Source organism: Aptenodytes forsteri, unplaced genomic scaffold (assembly GCF_000699145.1).
Source record: "Aptenodytes forsteri isolate BGI_AS27 unplaced genomic scaffold, ASM69914v1 Scaffold200, whole genome shotgun sequence".
Lineage (NCBI taxonomy): Eukaryota > Metazoa > Chordata > Aves > Sphenisciformes > Spheniscidae > Aptenodytes > Aptenodytes forsteri.
In genome coordinates this window covers 2,091,120-2,108,110 of record NW_008796187.1, presented here as the reverse complement: position 1 = coordinate 2,108,110, position 16,991 = coordinate 2,091,120, and the positions used below count along the sequence as shown (strand labels likewise).

The 16,991-nt window shown below is 41.4% G+C and overlaps 1 protein-coding gene across 1 annotated transcript; it reads left to right on the top strand.

The window, feature by feature from the left end:
- Positions 1-1,042: 1,042 nt before the first annotated feature.
- On the top strand, positions 1,043-14,274 carry GPR143 (G protein-coupled receptor 143). Its single transcript, XM_009287835.1, has 8 exons — positions 1,043-1,347; positions 3,050-3,159; positions 5,872-5,966; positions 7,303-7,395; positions 7,895-8,004; positions 9,367-9,475; positions 12,039-12,156; positions 13,613-14,274. The coding sequence occupies exons 1-8, from the start codon at positions 1,104-1,106 to the stop codon at positions 13,910-13,912; spliced, it is 1,179 nt and encodes a 392-aa protein (XP_009286110.1). The 5' UTR covers positions 1,043-1,103; the 3' UTR covers positions 13,913-14,274.
- The last annotated feature ends 2,717 nt before the right edge of the window (positions 14,275-16,991 follow it).

Here is a 16,991-nt window from a genome sequence, read left to right as displayed (position 1 = left end):
CCTTCATAACTTCTGCTAAAATTGTAAGCTGGGCCATTGGAAAAAAATAAAAGGTTAGGTTATTTGTTCTTACAAGGACTATTATAAAATCCATGACTGTGTTATTTAACATCCAGTTCATTTCAAGTACGTTGGCAATGCTCCCTCCCGTATTTCCTGAACGTGTTCCTACAAACAAGTTTTCTGGAGGGGTGAGGGCTGACGCAAGGAATTTGAAACTCAGCTGAGAGGGGAGAGTTATTTTTTGTATTTATGACTTAAGGGATATTGTCTAGCTTATAAAGTAAAAACAAATATTGCAGGTCAAAGTCCTGTTTTCATATTAAACCCTTACCAAATTAAAAAAAAAAAAACAACAAACCAAGAAAAATATTCTTGAGAAATCAGAAAAGTCCTGGGATTTTCCATGTCAAGCTGATCCAACACGGAGTACAGACTAAAAAGAAGAATTTTTGCGCTTGTGGTTTACATAGGATGAGGATAATATTGTCTTCCTAAATGCAGTCTCTTTCTACAGTGATAGGATATCGTGTTTCTAATTTTAATTACAGGGATGGGTGGCAGGACCACTAAAATTTAGATTTGGGTTAGGGTGTGGATTTATAGCCCTGCTCCTCTCTGTAAAGGCTGGGACTGCTTGTGTCTGGACTCATCTTTTTAATTAATTTGCAGTAATTAAAGGGTGCTGTGTGGGATGGGGCTAAAGAGAAACACAATTAAAATGTAATGCTTCTCCTTTGGTATCTGCATCCTTATTTATTTTAAACCATCTTCAATGCTCTGGTGAGTTTAAGCCTTCCTGTATCACATACTGTGTAAGCAGAAGTATGCGAGTGAACTGTTGCCAATGGCTCTGAGCAAGCATGGGGCATGTTTCAGATTACACTGTGTTTTCTTGTTCGGATCTGATCTTGCTAGGAGAGGCTGAGAAAGGCAGCTCTAGGGGATTTACTTCTAGCAGCAGGAGCAGCACATGATCCATCAATCGCGTGATTCTCACCACCGAGGACTAATGGGGAGGGTGAAGAAAAAGTGAACGCTGCCTTGGGGAAGCAACAGCATTTTCTTCTGCTCGTGGGGCCCCTCCACCAGCCGGACGCTTCATGGCTTCTCCCAGGTTAGAAACCTACTGCTGCCCGAACCGGGATGCAGCTACACAGCTAGTGATGAACTTCCAGCCTGAAGTCTTCTGCGGAGTTTGCATTGGCAGTGCCTCCATCAGTCTGCTACTAACCATCCTGCAGCTCCTGCCGAAGAAGGGACAGAGCCCGCGGAAGATGCCCAAAGCCTCCTCCTCTTCCACCATCCTTCTCCTTATCTCCATTTGTGACATCCTCGGTGGCTTAGGTAAGCGCCAGCTTGATGTCCCTCACCTTTGCTGTAGCAGGCTCTTGTTGCTCTGAGGTACCATAGCCAAATGAAGCTGGTGAGTCGACAACAGAGATTGCTGAGGGAAACATGCTGTATGTATTCACAGGAAGATTTGCGCTAAGTGAGATCAGAAAATGATGGGCCTTTGGGGGAGAAAGGTCTCGTTTAATAGTTATATTTTAGAAGTAACAGCTCTTGACAAGTCTACACCAAAATCTCTGCTTTAAAACAAATTAAAATCCACAACAGTGGCTGGTTCTCTGAGTAAGGCATAGAAGTGGAGGTGAGGCAGCACATTTAAAACTGAAGCTGACATCAAACACTTAGCTGATTCTTAGGACTACATTTGAAAAACACTTCCTATATGTCTTTAAATCCTCTCAGACCAAGTTTGCCGTCTTGTTTGTGTGCCAGCCACTTCTCTGGGCACGTCACATCTACAGCAAATGAGTTTGAATTGCAGCGGTACACAGATCATGCTGGACACAGGCTTTTGAAACGCGAGCTAAGCTCCCTTATCAAGAACAACCTGCTGCCCAGCTGCTGGCTGATAGGCCGAAGGAATAAAATAACAGAGAATAAAACAAAACTCACGAGTCAAAATGAAATTAATGTGTCTAAATTTGTCCCGTCTGTCTATGGCATTTACTGCCAAATTAAGTATAAATTACCATGACACATGCTATGAAAATACAGGATGAGTTTGCTTCTACAATAACACTTTTTCCCTCACGTTAGATAACAGAAGTAGTGCTGTTTTGTAGGTCTCTCTTGCTGCCTGGGGAGGGAGTGGGATTTCAGGTCTTTTCCCCTTTCATACCTAGCCAGGTTCTCTCATGGTACATAATAAGTACCAATATTAAAACAAACGATAGAGGGGGAAATAAAGAAAGAGAGAGATGGAAAAAACGTGTGTGCATTCACCTGGAAAAGGTCCTTTCAGTCAGATGCGGACAGCAATAGATGAAGTTATTTTTCTCCCTTTCTCTTTCACTGGCAAACTCAAACTATTTATCCATCATTGTCTTTGAATTAGACTCACTTTGGTGGGTGGGAAACCGTTCTCTCTTGGTGGGAAACCTGGTGGTTTTGTTCTGCTATATGTTGGTGCTTTAATGCCTATTTCAAGCAAACCCAGAAAATGTCACTAACAAACTGTAAGTTCATTTAAAAAAAAGGGTATTGTTCTCATCTAATTCCGAAGCCCTGCTTTGTTCCTTCCTGTGACAGAGAGGAAAAGAGCTGCTTGTAAAAATGAAGACAGCGAAAAGTGGGGAATAACTTTTTTTCTGCAATGAGGGATTATAGAGAAATGAACATTAGCATATGAATATATGCCGGTAAAATTGTAAATAGTTAGTTACTGGTTTACATCAATCTGTTAAATGCTACCCAATTTATTTTAGAGAACCGTGTGACAGTATCTGTAAGTAAGTGAGATTTTAATCTACATAACATTTCAAGTCCCAGCAGCTTCAGACTCCTAGGGCTACTTTCCCTGAGCGATTATACCAACGTTTAAATAGCGCGGTTGTTCCTGCTGTGCTCCTCTGCAGCTGTAGCCTTCCTGTGGACGCACAAAATCTGGGCTGCGATGTGAAATATGTGGCCGGGGAGAAGCATGTGACTCAAATCACGCCAGCAGATTCAAAGCATTAATACATTTTTTTTTCTTTAGGTATGATCTTCAGGTCAAGTGTATGGCTAGGCTTCCCAGGCTTCATAGCTAACATTTCTGTGGCGAACGGGACCGATGTGTGGCCTTCTGCTTTCTGTGTGGGGAGTGCGGTAGGTACAGAGGTTGTCTCCCCTTCCTCCTGCTCCCGGCTGCCAGTCCCTCCGCGTGGGGAGTCTGAAAGGCAAACCGCTGTGTCCGAAAGGAGATTCGGCTGTGAGTCAGAGCCTGGATATGATGGTTTCAGCCTCTGCCACACCCTTGCAAGTGCGTTCATGCCTCCCTCCGAAAGCCTGGATCAGGGCGGGCAGGGTGCTGGATGCTGCACGGCGCGTGTGAGGACACAGGGCAGCGCGGGTCAGACTGGTCCCAAGTGTTTTGTAGTACTCGCTCGTCGCAGGAGTGCTGGGATAGTGGAGGGGACACCTGTACCCAAGTCAGAGATATGGAGGCATAAGGGTACAGACATTCCCAAATGGGCTGAGCCAGGTAGGACTACAGCTCAGATTGCTGCTTATATGGCCATTCAGTGACCGCATCTGGCCAAGCCTCATTAAGTATCTCCTGGGTTAAAACGCAAGAATAAGAAAATGTAAATGCATTCCAAAAGTGCAGATTAAAACTCAGTTTCAAATATTACAATCACAGTACTGAGACATATAATTTGAGTTTACTGTACAAGAAAAAAGGCCATGTTTTTTACCAAAACATGGAGAATGACAAATAAGACAGATCATCACTTCACCCAAATTCAATAGGAACGTAGGGTGCCCAATGAATTCATGCATGAGCAATAACAGTATTAGCTTTACAATTCAAAGTTTACAATACAGAAGAGGATATGCTGCATGTAAACAAAATCATTCAGTCCAGTAGTTTTTAAATAAAACAGTATGTGCCAAATTGAACTCAGTGTACTTTGTATGCCTATATAATGACAATTTCAGACATCATAGTATTGTGCCATAGAAGCAAATATCAGTTATACACATCTATCGATTCTCAATTCCGTCATACATGTTTAAGTTTTGCTTATTAGATGCAAATGTTGTTTTTTTTCTTTGAAGAAGAGGAAACCAGCAACATCAATGTCTTGTAGCAAGAATGTCCTATTCAAAAACCATGTTTCCCTATGTCTTGAATTTCACTTTCTGGCCCTTAGCATAAAAAATAGTATTTTTAAACAGTGGCAAAGATACTGCGTGCAGACTGTTTGATTTTCATTTGGATCTCAGGTTAGATGCTGAGCAGCATAGTGGTCTACCACAATTTTTATTTTCCCTTTCTTGGGCTCCAGCAAAGTGCTGTAATTTGAGTCACTTGCTAAATTTAGATTTAATAATATTGGAATGAAAAATAACCCTCCTTCCACTCACTTCCCCTGACATATTCTCGTGTGAGTTAATAAAATCTCTCTGACTCTATTTTATTTTTCTTTTAGTAGTATTGTTTTATTTCACTTAACCACAAGCCAATACAAACTCCAAATGGCATCTCCTTTGAATAACACCCTCTGGTTTGCAGAGGGGTACCCTCTCAGGCACTGTAGCAAGATGTGCCATTTTGCTAAAAAGTGAGTGAGCATATGAAGATTTTGGTTTTAAGTGCATCTGATCTATATTATTTTTGGAGACAGTCTTGTCTATGTTGGATTTTCTGGGTGGAGAGACCCCGCAGTTTATTTTTGTGTCTGTCTCTGTATGCATGGTAAATTGTGCATTTTTCAACAGCAGCAAATATGTAAAAGTGCAGATAAAGTTACGTACTGAGTGCTATGGATAAAGTGCATTAGAAGGAGGAATGGAATTGAATTTTCTGGCTCCTGGACACTAGGAAAACATCATGGTGTTTGAATTAAATACTGAATAATTCGTGCCGCAAATGACTAGAGGTAGGGTCTACATCCATGGTGAAAGGAAGTGTTTCCCAGCTTGATTTGCCTTTTGGAGGAAGGAATGGTAGATCTCTATTCACTGATGTTTGGCTCAGTAACAAGTATGTTGGTTTCCAGCTGTAAAATGATGCTACTATGGAGCCGTGATAAAGGATATTCAGATAAGAACTGAAAGAGGGCTCAGAGGGAAGGTAATCTGAATATTAAAATAGTTCCAGACTATTACAAAGAGCCAGCTCCTATGGGGAAGAAATTTGGAATTTATAAACAGTGGCAAAGAAAGGTCACTTATCTTATATAGGCTCATGGGAAAAATGCATGGGGTCAGCTCATGAACGCTGTGGAATTTAACTTGGCTTGAACCTGTTTCCTCTGGATTTTTATTGAAGAAATCAGTCAGGCAGTTCAGTGTGGATAATTTTTCCAGAGGGTGAGTGATATTTTTGTTGATGACCTTTTTTTCTTAATAACCGTTCCCTGAATCAGGTTCTTGTGCATGGAGAAAATGCCTGTCACATGCAGAACCCACGATGCCTAGGCACACTGTGGTGATGATGACTGATCTCAGTTATATTTTCATGCCTCAGCTACTGAGAAACTACTAAAATTTTAACCTAAAATTAAAACACCCTCACTATAAATTTCTTTGGGCTTCGCTCATGACATTGAGGTTTAGGACCGGAGAGGTAAATAAAAGGTTTTCTAAAGAACAGAATAAGCTGTGAAAGCAAATGCTGTTCAATTTACCTATGACTTGACCTGTTGGCTACAGCAATGCGGTTCCTGTGATTTTTGAGTAAGATTTCATACTTCATAATCTCAGCTGGAAAATACACACATTTAAAGAGCAAATCATCAGGCAAAAGGTTTGAGCCCGTCCCCAGTGGTACTTGAGAAGCCGCTGTGACACTTGGCATTTTTTTTCCTGCAGATGTGGATCCAGCTATTATGTAGTGCTGGCTTCTGGTGGTTGTTTTGCTACGCCGTTGATTCTTACTTGGTGGTAAGAAGATCAGCTGGACTGAGGTACCAGAGTTAAAGCTCTGAAATTGTTATTTTCCTTCCAACAGTGTATGTCCATGTTTGTCTGCAGCTATCTAAGTGTATAAGTGAAGCTTGTGCAAACATCTGATGTTCATACGGTTACCAGGTAATGACCTGGATGAGTGGTGTGCTAAGTGCTTAAATTGCCAGGGCGATGCTCAGATATTGATTTGTTTATGTCCAACTGGAATTTAAATGTAACTGAATTCATTTAACCTTTGGAAAAATAGGGAGCAGATCGGGCTCTGTAAACTTTATTGCAGTGAGATACTGTTTTTGTCCCTACTCCGTACCTGAAATTGATTCTTGCGGCAAAAAAAAGTGTTATCCTGAAAATAAAGAAGTGGGAGGGGGAAAGTACTGAATTTCCTATAGTTCATTCTCCATCAGATTTTCTATTTTATCAGCTTCTCAGTGCTGTCATTATTACGCTTCTGATCACATTTGTAAAGTTTTTAAGAAAAATGATATGTATTTACTATACATTTTCCTGCAATGCCTGTAACAGAAGAACCTAAACACTTTGGAAAGTACCATGCTTTAATGCCAGATAGAAAATATAAGGTGTTTCTAAGTTGGCTGTTAGAAGGGCAAATTGACCTTCTGTGGCTGCTGCTAAACATGGAATTACATGACTCTGTACCCAAATGACACTGAGCAGTCAGGTACCGGAGACATGGTTCTTCTGGCAGATGGGGATTCTTGAGTTAACTTCAGCCTGTGGAGAACAAACCTGATTTTTTAAAGTCCCATAGTTCTAGTCTGAAACAACTGGGACCTACCTCCTTCCCCCACCTCTGTTAACCAAAAAAAAAGTCATGTGTATTTGGGCCTGACTCTACAATCAGAGTAAACAATGACAGACTTTTGACACACACAGATCTGAACCTCCCTAAGATGGGAGCAGTATTCGACTCTGAAGATAAACATAATTCTCTGCAGATTACAGAAGGGTGGTTTATTTCACTGTTCGGCTCCCTTCTTAAGTTTTACACCCCTAATTTGCTCTCTGCAGGAGACATGAAGGATGCAGGGATTCATTCTGGAGATTTGGGCATAAGGGAAAAGACTTCCACCCTACAGGTTGGAGGACACAGGACTTTTGTGTGCAAGCCTGAACAACCGCTTTGGCCCATCCTTTTTCTGAAGCCCCCCCCGCCCCACCTGCTTTCCTTAGTTTAATGTACTGCCAGTGTTCTTCTGCACCATTTCATATCTGTAAAGCTCTGTTTGAATGAAGGTCCTATTTTTATGTTGCACTGTGAAAAGTGTAAGGTTTAGTATCTTTAATTACGCCTGTCCTGTTTGGTGCCTGCAGTACGATTATGCTGTACCACATGATGGCGTGGGGCCTCGCGGTGATGCTCTGCGTGGAGGGAATTGCACTGCTTTACTACCCTTCTCTCTCCAGGTAAGCAGGGCTCTGGGAACAGACTGCAAAATCATAATGGTCTCTGGTCATTTGAATGTCTTTCGGTCAGCTTTAGAGACGGACATCCAAATGTTGGGCTTTTTTGATCTTTGACAAGCACGTCCCACCGAGTCAGTGAGTGTTCTAGAAATACCTGTCTGGGTTTCAGGGGTCCCTGAAGAAGTATGCCAGGCAATACAGGCACTTGGGCACGCTGCAGCACTGCGACATAGCTTCTGCTATGAGCCTCTGTTCTCCCACTCCTGGTTTTAGCTTTGTATTTGGTCCTTTAAATTTGAGAAAAATGCACAGGCAGTGCATATTAAAAATCAACTTTGTGTCCCATGTGAACTGGTGGTGAAGGTCTGTGAATTAAAAGTTTAGCATCTGTTTGCTTCATTCCTTTTATTTTTTTAAGATAAAGGTGACATATATAAAATATCCAGAACTATCAGATGTGGGGAAAAAAATGCATAAGCTGTTAATGATTTCTTCTCAGCTGTGAAAATGGCTTGGAGCATGCAGTCCCACATTACATCACAACCTACGCCCCACTGCTGCTAGTGCTGGTGGTCAACCCAATCCTGTTTAGGAGGACGGTATCGGCAGGTATGATCCTAATGGCCAGCATCAGTCGGTATGTGTTACTTAGCAACGTAACAATACTGTAAAAAGTCATGCCTGAGTATTCAACGGTGTGGGATAGCTCCTCATTAAACCACAAAGGTACAGCAAAGGGTGGGAGGGAATTGCCTGTTGAAATGAAGATACCATCTAGATGGGAAATTTGCCCTAGAGACACACTCTGATGCCGTACTCAAGCTATGTTGTTATAAACCTCTACTGCAGATTGTTTCTATGTTACTAAATTACTCTTGATTTGATGTATTTTAGGTAGTGTATAGCGGATGCTTAACTCTACTGTGGTATTGGTACCAACCTGGATTTTGGAATGTAATTTATTCTGGCTTAAGGGTAATGTTGGTGAGATATGACAGTTGATTTAACTTCTTGGAAGCCCTGGAGCTAAAAAAAAAAAGAAAATATGATCAGAATTTTGTTACTCCTGATTCTGAGATTATGAAACAAATGAGAATTGTACACAATTCAGATGGGATCTTGAAGTTGCCATTTAATTTATTATCCAGTGCTTTGAAGAAATGAGACTGAAGAAAAGGCCAGAGATTCAATGCATTCTTTGCATGTAATATGATCAGTGCTAGATGCTTGCAGTACCTGAATTCATACTCATCATCTACACATTGAATATATAAAAGCAGCAACAGACTTTGTATTCAGATAAAGACTGAACTGTATTCTCAGGTCAGACTTCATCCCATCTATCCTGCGTCCCTGAGTAATACTGATTTTCAAAGGAACAGTTGTTCCTTTAAACAGTTGCTCTTTTTATGGGGAAAATGCACACTGGGTATATTGTGTTTGTGCATATGTATATTCCTTGTGATATCTTGTGAGGTGGCATAATTGTCTATTTTTGCTGACATTACACCTTCAAGTTTTAGAGGTGTAGCCGATGCTGTATCAATTGCACAATGAAATATAATGTGCATAATAGGATAGAATGTATACTACTTTAGTCTAAACATCACATAATAAATATATAATTATATCACACATCATATAGAAGTTGTAAGCACTACCTTTTTCTTATAAAAGAAAAGTATGTTGACCGTACTATTTTCTATTTTCAGTGGGACTGAGAGAAGAAAAAATGCCTAGTGGGATATCACTCATTCTAGGAGTAATCCATAATGGATGTACTTCTTTTCCTTTAGTATTAGGCTATATGTGAGATTCCTTGATGATGGTCCTTCCAGCTTCTGAACTGCTGCTGGAGACAAATCCATCCATTCCTTTGTTCCCTCTTTACAGACATCTATCTTCTGGATCCTTGTGCCTGTAACTAAGAAGGTGCACGTATATTAATGAACATAATTGTATACTTTCCAGTTGCCTCCTTACTGAAAGGGAGACAAGGGATTTACACAGAGCATGAGAGACGTCTGGGGACAGAGATCCAGATCCGCTTCTTCAAAATTATGCTGGTATTCGTTATTTGGTAAGAGGTGCATTATTTTGTTTTAAACTGCCTTTTTCCCAGCTGGAGAGAGTCAGGGACAAGAACAGAGTCTGATGGGTTGCTTCGTTTGTTTGTCTTTATGATCGGAAGGGAAGGTGTCTAAGGAAGAAGTAGTTCTAAACTACTTCACCAACTAGCTGAGTCACTCATGTAGCATCACAAGGCTGCGAGGAAATGATAAAAATGTTTAACCAACAGGAAAACAATAACTGCAAGAAACAATAGCCAAAAAAAATGTTTGCGCACAGCCTAAAGCTGTCTGGAACAGCAGCTCCCCAGCACTGTGGGCTGATAGACGGCTTTCTGTACTCAAGGTTTCTCAAAGCCTCTTGTCATCAAACACGTCGTTGAAAACCTACAATAAATATGCTTCTAAGACTGCCTTCATGGCCCTGACTACGATTATATAATGCAGCCACCTCTGTGGTCTGCAGATCCCAAGTGTGTGAAAAAAGCGTGGATATCGACTGGAAATACAGAGTTATATGCCAGAAAAGAAATCTCTATATGATTGTGTGTGAATTTTCTGATCATTTAATCTTTTTTTTTTTAACATTCGATCTTCCTCCATGAAAATAGCACTTTGGGGCAGGACAGAAAAGAGCTAGAGAGGAGAGGAGGGAGGGAGCAAGGGAAGTGGGGAAGGAGGGAGGGTGCACACCTCATCCCCAAATCCCTGCACCTCTGCTCCAGCAGCACCATCCAGTGGAGTGGCGACTGGAACCGGAGGTACTGGATGCACACAGCAAAACTGAGCTGAAATAGGGCCTGCTTTTGAAGGAAACAGTTTCTGCTGCAATCTCACAATTATCACACAGCGATAAAGGCACCAGAAGGGGTGGTGATCCACCCCACAAAGGTCTGTGCAATGACCTAGCAAGAAGTGGTCACTACTGTGAAGTGTTTACTACCTACATGGGTTAACACAAGTGACAGGGGGAGGAAGGAAAACGTCCTGGAGTACTGAAATGACTTGGACAAACTTCACAGTCTCTACAACTGCTTAACTGTTTTATACACAGGTACATTAATGCATGTTACATCGCTTTAAAAGGCTAAAAGCAGGGAGAAAGACTGCCTTTTTATCCTCTCCTGGCTGCTGTATACTGGAGTGCTCTGGGGGGAAATGACTGTCTTTTCTTGGGGAATACCAGAGTCTGCTTGGCTCGGGAGAGAGGTTTCTAGTGCGAAGGGTGGGGTAGCCAGCGGGAGAGGGGGAGAGAGACAGCGGTGAACAAGCCTGCAGCATGGCTTCCTGGAAATCGTTGAAAGAATGAGAAGCAGAGATTTAGCCAGGCTTCCAGGGTTGTGGAAAGAGCGAGCCTTATTCTGGAGCCCAGAGGCACCACAGAAGTGCATTGCAACCTAAGGAATGGTGGCCAGCTTGCTGGTCTGGGAGCAAGCATGAAAGAAAGGACCAGTTCCCCAAGGACACAGTGGGGACATTTGCTTATTTTCATTCTGTCTCATTCTGGGCTTTCCTATTAAAAAAAATAAACACGACTGTAGTTTTGGATTTTGTTCTCCTGATAAAACATAAGCTTTGGAGTGTAAAAACTCTCTCAAAGGTTACTGTAGGGAAAGACTGAGGCAGTCCCATCTCAGAAGCTTAGGGAAGACGCCCTTCCATCCCAGAGGTCAAATATGAGGTAAGTTAGTCAAAGACAGCAGGTTGGGGCAACAAGGGGTAGAAGAGATGCCTGCATGGGAGGGGAAAGCAGGAGGTTTTACACTGTGATAAAAATATAATTGCAGGAAGGACATGTGTAAACCCCTTTAGAAAGTATGACATGGAGGCTGATGGTTTCCTCTCTGACGCTGCAGTAGAACTATAAAGAAACGCTGGTCTGACTGTTTAGAAGTCATAAGAAGTTACAGCCATTTATTATAACAATTATTTAGTGTAGAATATCCTCAGTTTCTTTCACAGGATGAGGTTTGATTATGCTTATCCTTGGAAACAGAAATTATCTTTATTCCAAAAAGTTGATGGCATTTTCAAGGATTTTAAAGTCAACTTTGGTTTTGTTTTGTAGGTTTTTTATGTACATTTTGAAAGTCTGCTGTAATCTAACCCTGAAATTCTAACTCCAGCTAGAGTTTCTGCAGCCTTTTACAACACCCAAGCATATATTTCGTTTCCTTGTCTGTGAGCACCATCCTTTTAAAACACAAGCAAAAGAAGTCAGCATGCATGATGTTCCTGTTATGGATCACAGTTGTTTATCATCTCAATTTTATCCTGCAATTTACTGTTCTGCAGCGAGCTCAAATGATCAGGTTCTTTTTTGTTTGTTTGTTTGTTTTTTTGTTTGCTATATTGATTTCTTTGTCTAGGCCTGGGCTAGCAGGTAAGTGTCTGGTTTTTGATCTCAGAGACCTACTGGTCCTTTTAGATAGAGACTTGACAGTAAAAAAAAATCTCACTCTCCTTATTAGTGATCTTAATTTCTATAATTTGAAAGTAAAGCATATTTTACATATACATACACAAATATATATAACTGTCTTGTTCTCTTCCTCTTCTTTATTCCTGCAATAGCTGGTCGTCCAATATCATCAACGAGAGCCTTTTGTTCTACCTCGAAATGCAGCCAGATATCAATGAAATGCTCCTGAAAAACATCAGAAGTGCTGCACTGATCACATGGATTATAATGGTAGTTCAGCCGTGACATTGCTTAGTCTTAGAAATTACTTTTATAAGACTGATGGAACAGCACCAGTGTAGTGGGTGGTTTATGATTTTGGGGGATATAAACACTCTGAGAATCAAGGAAGAAAATGAAAGTAAGAGAGAGGAAGGTGCGGTCACTGGGAGTGCTTTTCACATACAAACTTTGCCAAAAAGTACCAAAGGCTAACTTTTTCTCCCGTTTACTGGAGTATGCATTCTCTCTGTGAGTCATTGCCACCCATTTTAAGATCCAGAACAGACCAGTACAATGCTTTCTAGTCTAACCTTGCTAACCTCTGCCGTAATGCAAGCTACAAAGTTTTAGCTCACGATTCCTGAAGGTTCCCCAGTAAAATGGGCATTTTCTGGTAGTCCTCTGTTTGTAACTAGGGTTTTCTTTATCATAAAGAATAATTGCATCTTATATCATGACATTTGGATAATTATTTGGGGACAAACACATGAAAAATCTTGAAAGCAATGCACCAAATAATAGCTGTAAGATGCTGGTCTCTCACTGTACCCTACCCTCTTTTCTCCTATTGGAATATTTGACAAGGGATTTTTCAGAGGTGATATTGCAGGTTCCTTTTCCAAGAGAGTTTATTCTGGCGCTGTTAAATACCTGTAAGGCCTGAGCATGCTTTGTGTAGTTAAGCCCTTGAGCTGTTTTGTATTGAAGGGTTAAGCGATGCAACTGATTTGGTACAACCTCCTCCTCTGACCAGGAGTACGCACATTCATGTGACAGGGACCTTGCTTCTGCTCACCGGCAGAGCAAGAGGTCAGGTCTAGGAACTGAGCTATTTTTTAAATTGGCTGTAAAAATAATTCGCTCTTTTCTCATGAGAAAAATGGAAACAGCTAAAGCCATTTACTTGCCAAGCATCCCACGGCACTGAGAACAGAGACAATTTTTTTGGAAATCACTTGGGATTTTCTTTTTCAGTGTCTCTCCCCATTTTTCCATCCCACTTTGATGGACGTTTTCGCTGGCTCAGGAATCTGCAGCAATTCCAGATAGATCAATTGCTGCTATTTTAAAAAACTTGACTGTGTGTATGCTGGTGTCTCTCATATATTTGACTTGGCTTCTAGTGAAAAATGTAATATTTGTTTTTGTGAATAAAAAAGTCTAGAGCTTGTGGGGAATGTTAAAAACACACCAGGGGATTGACCAGCTAAAATTCATGCTAGAAAATCATTCGGTGCTTACTCTTCACTGGGATGGCCTCAGCATATTGGAACAAAAGGTTGTGGTATTTCACTCCGACTTGAGTGTGTCTGCAATGGGAACAACGTACACTTTTATTTGCATGCAAATCGCATCTTTTAAAGACAGCAGTTGTTCAGTGAAAGGGAAGTTGTTAACGCATGTTTTGCTGGAGTTGCAAATGAAGCCTTGCTGGTGTAACTCCTGTTGCACTTCTCTTTCCTAGGGGGTTCTTAATCCAATGCAAGGCTTCCTCTTCACGTTAGCTTTCTATGGCTGGACGGGATGGAGAGTGGACCTGAAATGGCGAAAGAGAGAAATACCCTGGGAATCGATGTCCTCATCAACCGTGGGTGAAAATGCCTATCCCTCACCTGTGAACTACCAAAGCAACATCCATGATTCAAAGAAGATAACGACAACTGACAGCCAGCAGACCGATGAGGCTATAAGCATGTTGTCTGAAGGTAACACTAGCGGTCATGACAGGTTAACCAGGAGCTCTCCCATCTACCAGGGCTGGTAGTTTATAGGTGCAGAGCTGGATCCCACTCCTCAAGTTGTCAAGACTCATAAAGCCACGTCACTGTGTGAACTGTTGCGTACTCTGGAATTAGGTTTGTGCCCAATGGCTTGATGGCATTTCCTGTAACATGTGTGTTTGTGTGAGCGGGAGCGTGTGAAATGGAGAGAAATTATGGTTTATGTCTTCATTTGCCTTGTAGGAGATGTGTTAAAATGTATAAAAGCCTGATAATTTTTCAGCAGGAGGATCTCTCTGCAAAGATGTATGTTACTTATGATTCATTTTTATCCATTTTGTTTTAATCTCTCTTGTAACCTCCATATGGTAGAAGAGTCTTTTGTTTAAATAAATGGACTATTAATATGTTCGGTTTTTAAATGTGTTGCCTTGCTTGCCTTGCTCAGCATAAAATTCCTCACCCAGAATCACAGCTCTAGGATTTCTGAGACACCATTTCCAGCCTTGACACTCTGGTAAAACATTAGTGACAGCAAACCTTGACATAAGCACAAATATTCCCTGTTTGTGTAGAATCTCACTGACATAGTCGTCTTCTAGCTTGTTTATATGAATTTTCAGTTTGGTTTTATCTAGGGAGCTGAAGGGCTTTTTAAAAAAAAAAATCAAGCCCAGTGTAGGCTTCATAAACATTTCAGAATAATGGTTCCAGTTCACTCCTGGTTCAAGCAAAAATAACCCTTCGAACTATTTTTTAGTATGGATTCAGTTTGATCCTTATATGTACTTGTGTCCTGGTTTCAGCAGGGATAGAGTTAATTTCTTTTCTAGTAGCTGGTACAGTGTTTTGGATTTAGGATGAGAACAAAGTTGATAACGCACCGATGACAGGTTAACCAGGAGCTCTCCCATCTACCAGGGCTGGTAGTTTATAGGTGCAGAGCTGGATCCCACTCCTCAAGTTGTCAAGACTCATAAAGCCACGTCACTGTGTGAACTGTTGCGTACTCTGGAATTAGGTTTGTGCCCAATGGCTTGATGGCATTTCCTGTAACATGTGTGTTTGTGTGAGCGGGAGCGTGTGAAATGGAGAGAAATTATGGTTTATGTCTTCATTTGCCTTGTAGGAGATGTGTTAAAATGTATAAAAGCCTGATAATTTTTCAGCAGGAGGATCTCTCTGCAAAGATGTATGTTACTTATGATTCATTTTTATCCATTTTGTTTTAATCTCTCTTGTAACCTCCATATGGTAGAAGAGTCTTTTGTTTAAATAAATGGACTATTAATATGTTCGGTTTTTAAATGTGTTGCCTTGCTTGCCTTGCTCAGCATAAAATTCCTCACCCAGAATCACAGCTCTAGGATTTCTGAGACACCATTTCCAGCCTTGACACTCTGGTAAAACATTAGTGACAGCAAACCTTGACATAAGCACAAATATTCCCTGTTTGTGTAGAATCTCACTGACATAGTCGTCTTCTAGCTTGTTTATATGAATTTTCAGTTTGGTTTTATCTAGGGAGCTGAAGGGCTTTTTAAAAAAAAAAATCAAGCCCAGTGTAGGCTTCATAAACATTTCAGAATAATGGTTCCAGTTCACTCCTGGTTCAAGCAAAAATAACCCTTCGAACTATTTTTTAGTATGGATTCAGTTTGATCCTTATATGTACTTGTCTAACAGGATTGTGACTGTTAGGGGCAGGTGCATTAAGAGATAACATCTGCAAAAAACACCTAGATGATCTGAGTGCTCATCAAAAAACAAAGTAAGTAGAATCAATAGTCCTTTCTCTGAGGTGCACTCTGGTTTATGTCTTCATCTGCTGAACGGAGAGATGATAAATCCATGCTCTTTATCTTCTCAGATACATGCCTCTTTTGGTGCAGCGCCTTAAGTACCTATATCCAAACAAGTCCCCAGATTGGTTGGAAGTTAAGAAAAAATGATGGTCGTGTCTACCCCAGGCTTTTAACTTCATATCAAAAGTAGAAGTAGCATTATTTAAGTCTGGTTGTGCTGGAAGCTGTGTACAGCACAGTTTGACCGATGGCAGTGGGGGAGCCCCTTGACCCCAGGTAACCTCCTTCCCTTCCTTCAGCATGTGGCCAGGGCTGGGCATAAAACAAAACCTGTTCTTTAAACCCTGTTCACATCCACTTCGGCTGAACTTCACTGGCTGTCCACACCTTTCTTTTCCAATCCAGTTCAGTCCCAGCTATTGTAAAAAAAATAAACATATTATGAAAGACAGCTGAAAGGTTAGTGCAATAATAACATGAAGCTTAAGCTGCTGTGTTACGCAGGGGAATCCCAGGATGGTTAGAGAAACAGGCTCAGCAGAAACGATACGGAAAAATATTGATTTGCTGTTTTAAATAAATCGCCTTCTTGAACTACCATTTGATACAAAGGTGTTAAACAATGATAAGATAATTATTTAGGCAGATCATTACAGAGCTGTGGCTGGTTTGTAGCAAATCTTTTACATTGTGCCCTGTAGAAACCTTTGTGGTTTTATGGCTTTCTATTGCTGTTCTAGTTGTCAGAAATACTGGCAGATCACCAGATCCTTTCTTTTCATCAGAGTCATTTCTTTCCTAGCCAGGTATGAAGAGAAAGCACAGGGACTTGGGAGCAGATTATATTGGTCCTTATGAAATAGAGAGCACATTTTCGGTGCAACAGTCATCACAATAGGGTTCAAAAGAGCAGGAAAAAGGCAGAGGTGGAATTGTTGGTAAACCTTTTCAGATGCTAGGGTGCGGATCAAGCTACGAAACCCTAAACCCAAGTAAACAGGCTCTGGCTTCACAGGAATAATCATGTGGCATGAAAGCACTTGGGAGGTTAGAGGCTGCAGCAACAGGCTCTGTGAGAGGACCGAACAACTAAGCACTCCTTCCTTTCACTACTCCAGGGCATACGTGGGTCAGGGGCAGACGTGGTGCCCCAGCCCCGGTCCTCTGAGGCCGTGAGCAGCCCCTGAGCAGTGCTGGGTGGCTGCTGGCACTGGAGCACCCCTGTGCTGGGGCAGCCTCCCGCAAGGGCTGCACTTTTCTCCCCTCCTTTTCTTGTTCTTTCAAGGTTGTCCTTGGGATGTGTTTGGTGTGTCTCTGT

What these genes read in the sequence shown, in the direction of transcription:
- GPR143 (XM_009287835.1), top strand. Translation starts at nt 1,104, where the DNA reads ATGGCTTCTCCCAGGTTAGAAACCTACTGCTGCCCGAACCGGGATGCA. An exon ending in TACTACCCTTCTCTCTCCAG is followed by an intron (nt 7,396 to 7,894) that starts GTAAGCAGGGCT and finishes ATTTCTTCTCAG; the next exon opens with CTGTGAAAATGGCTTGGAGC. An exon ending in TGATCACATGGATTATAATG is followed by an intron (nt 12,157 to 13,612) that starts GTAGTTCAGCCG and finishes TCTCTTTCCTAG; the next exon opens with GGGGTTCTTAATCCAATGCA.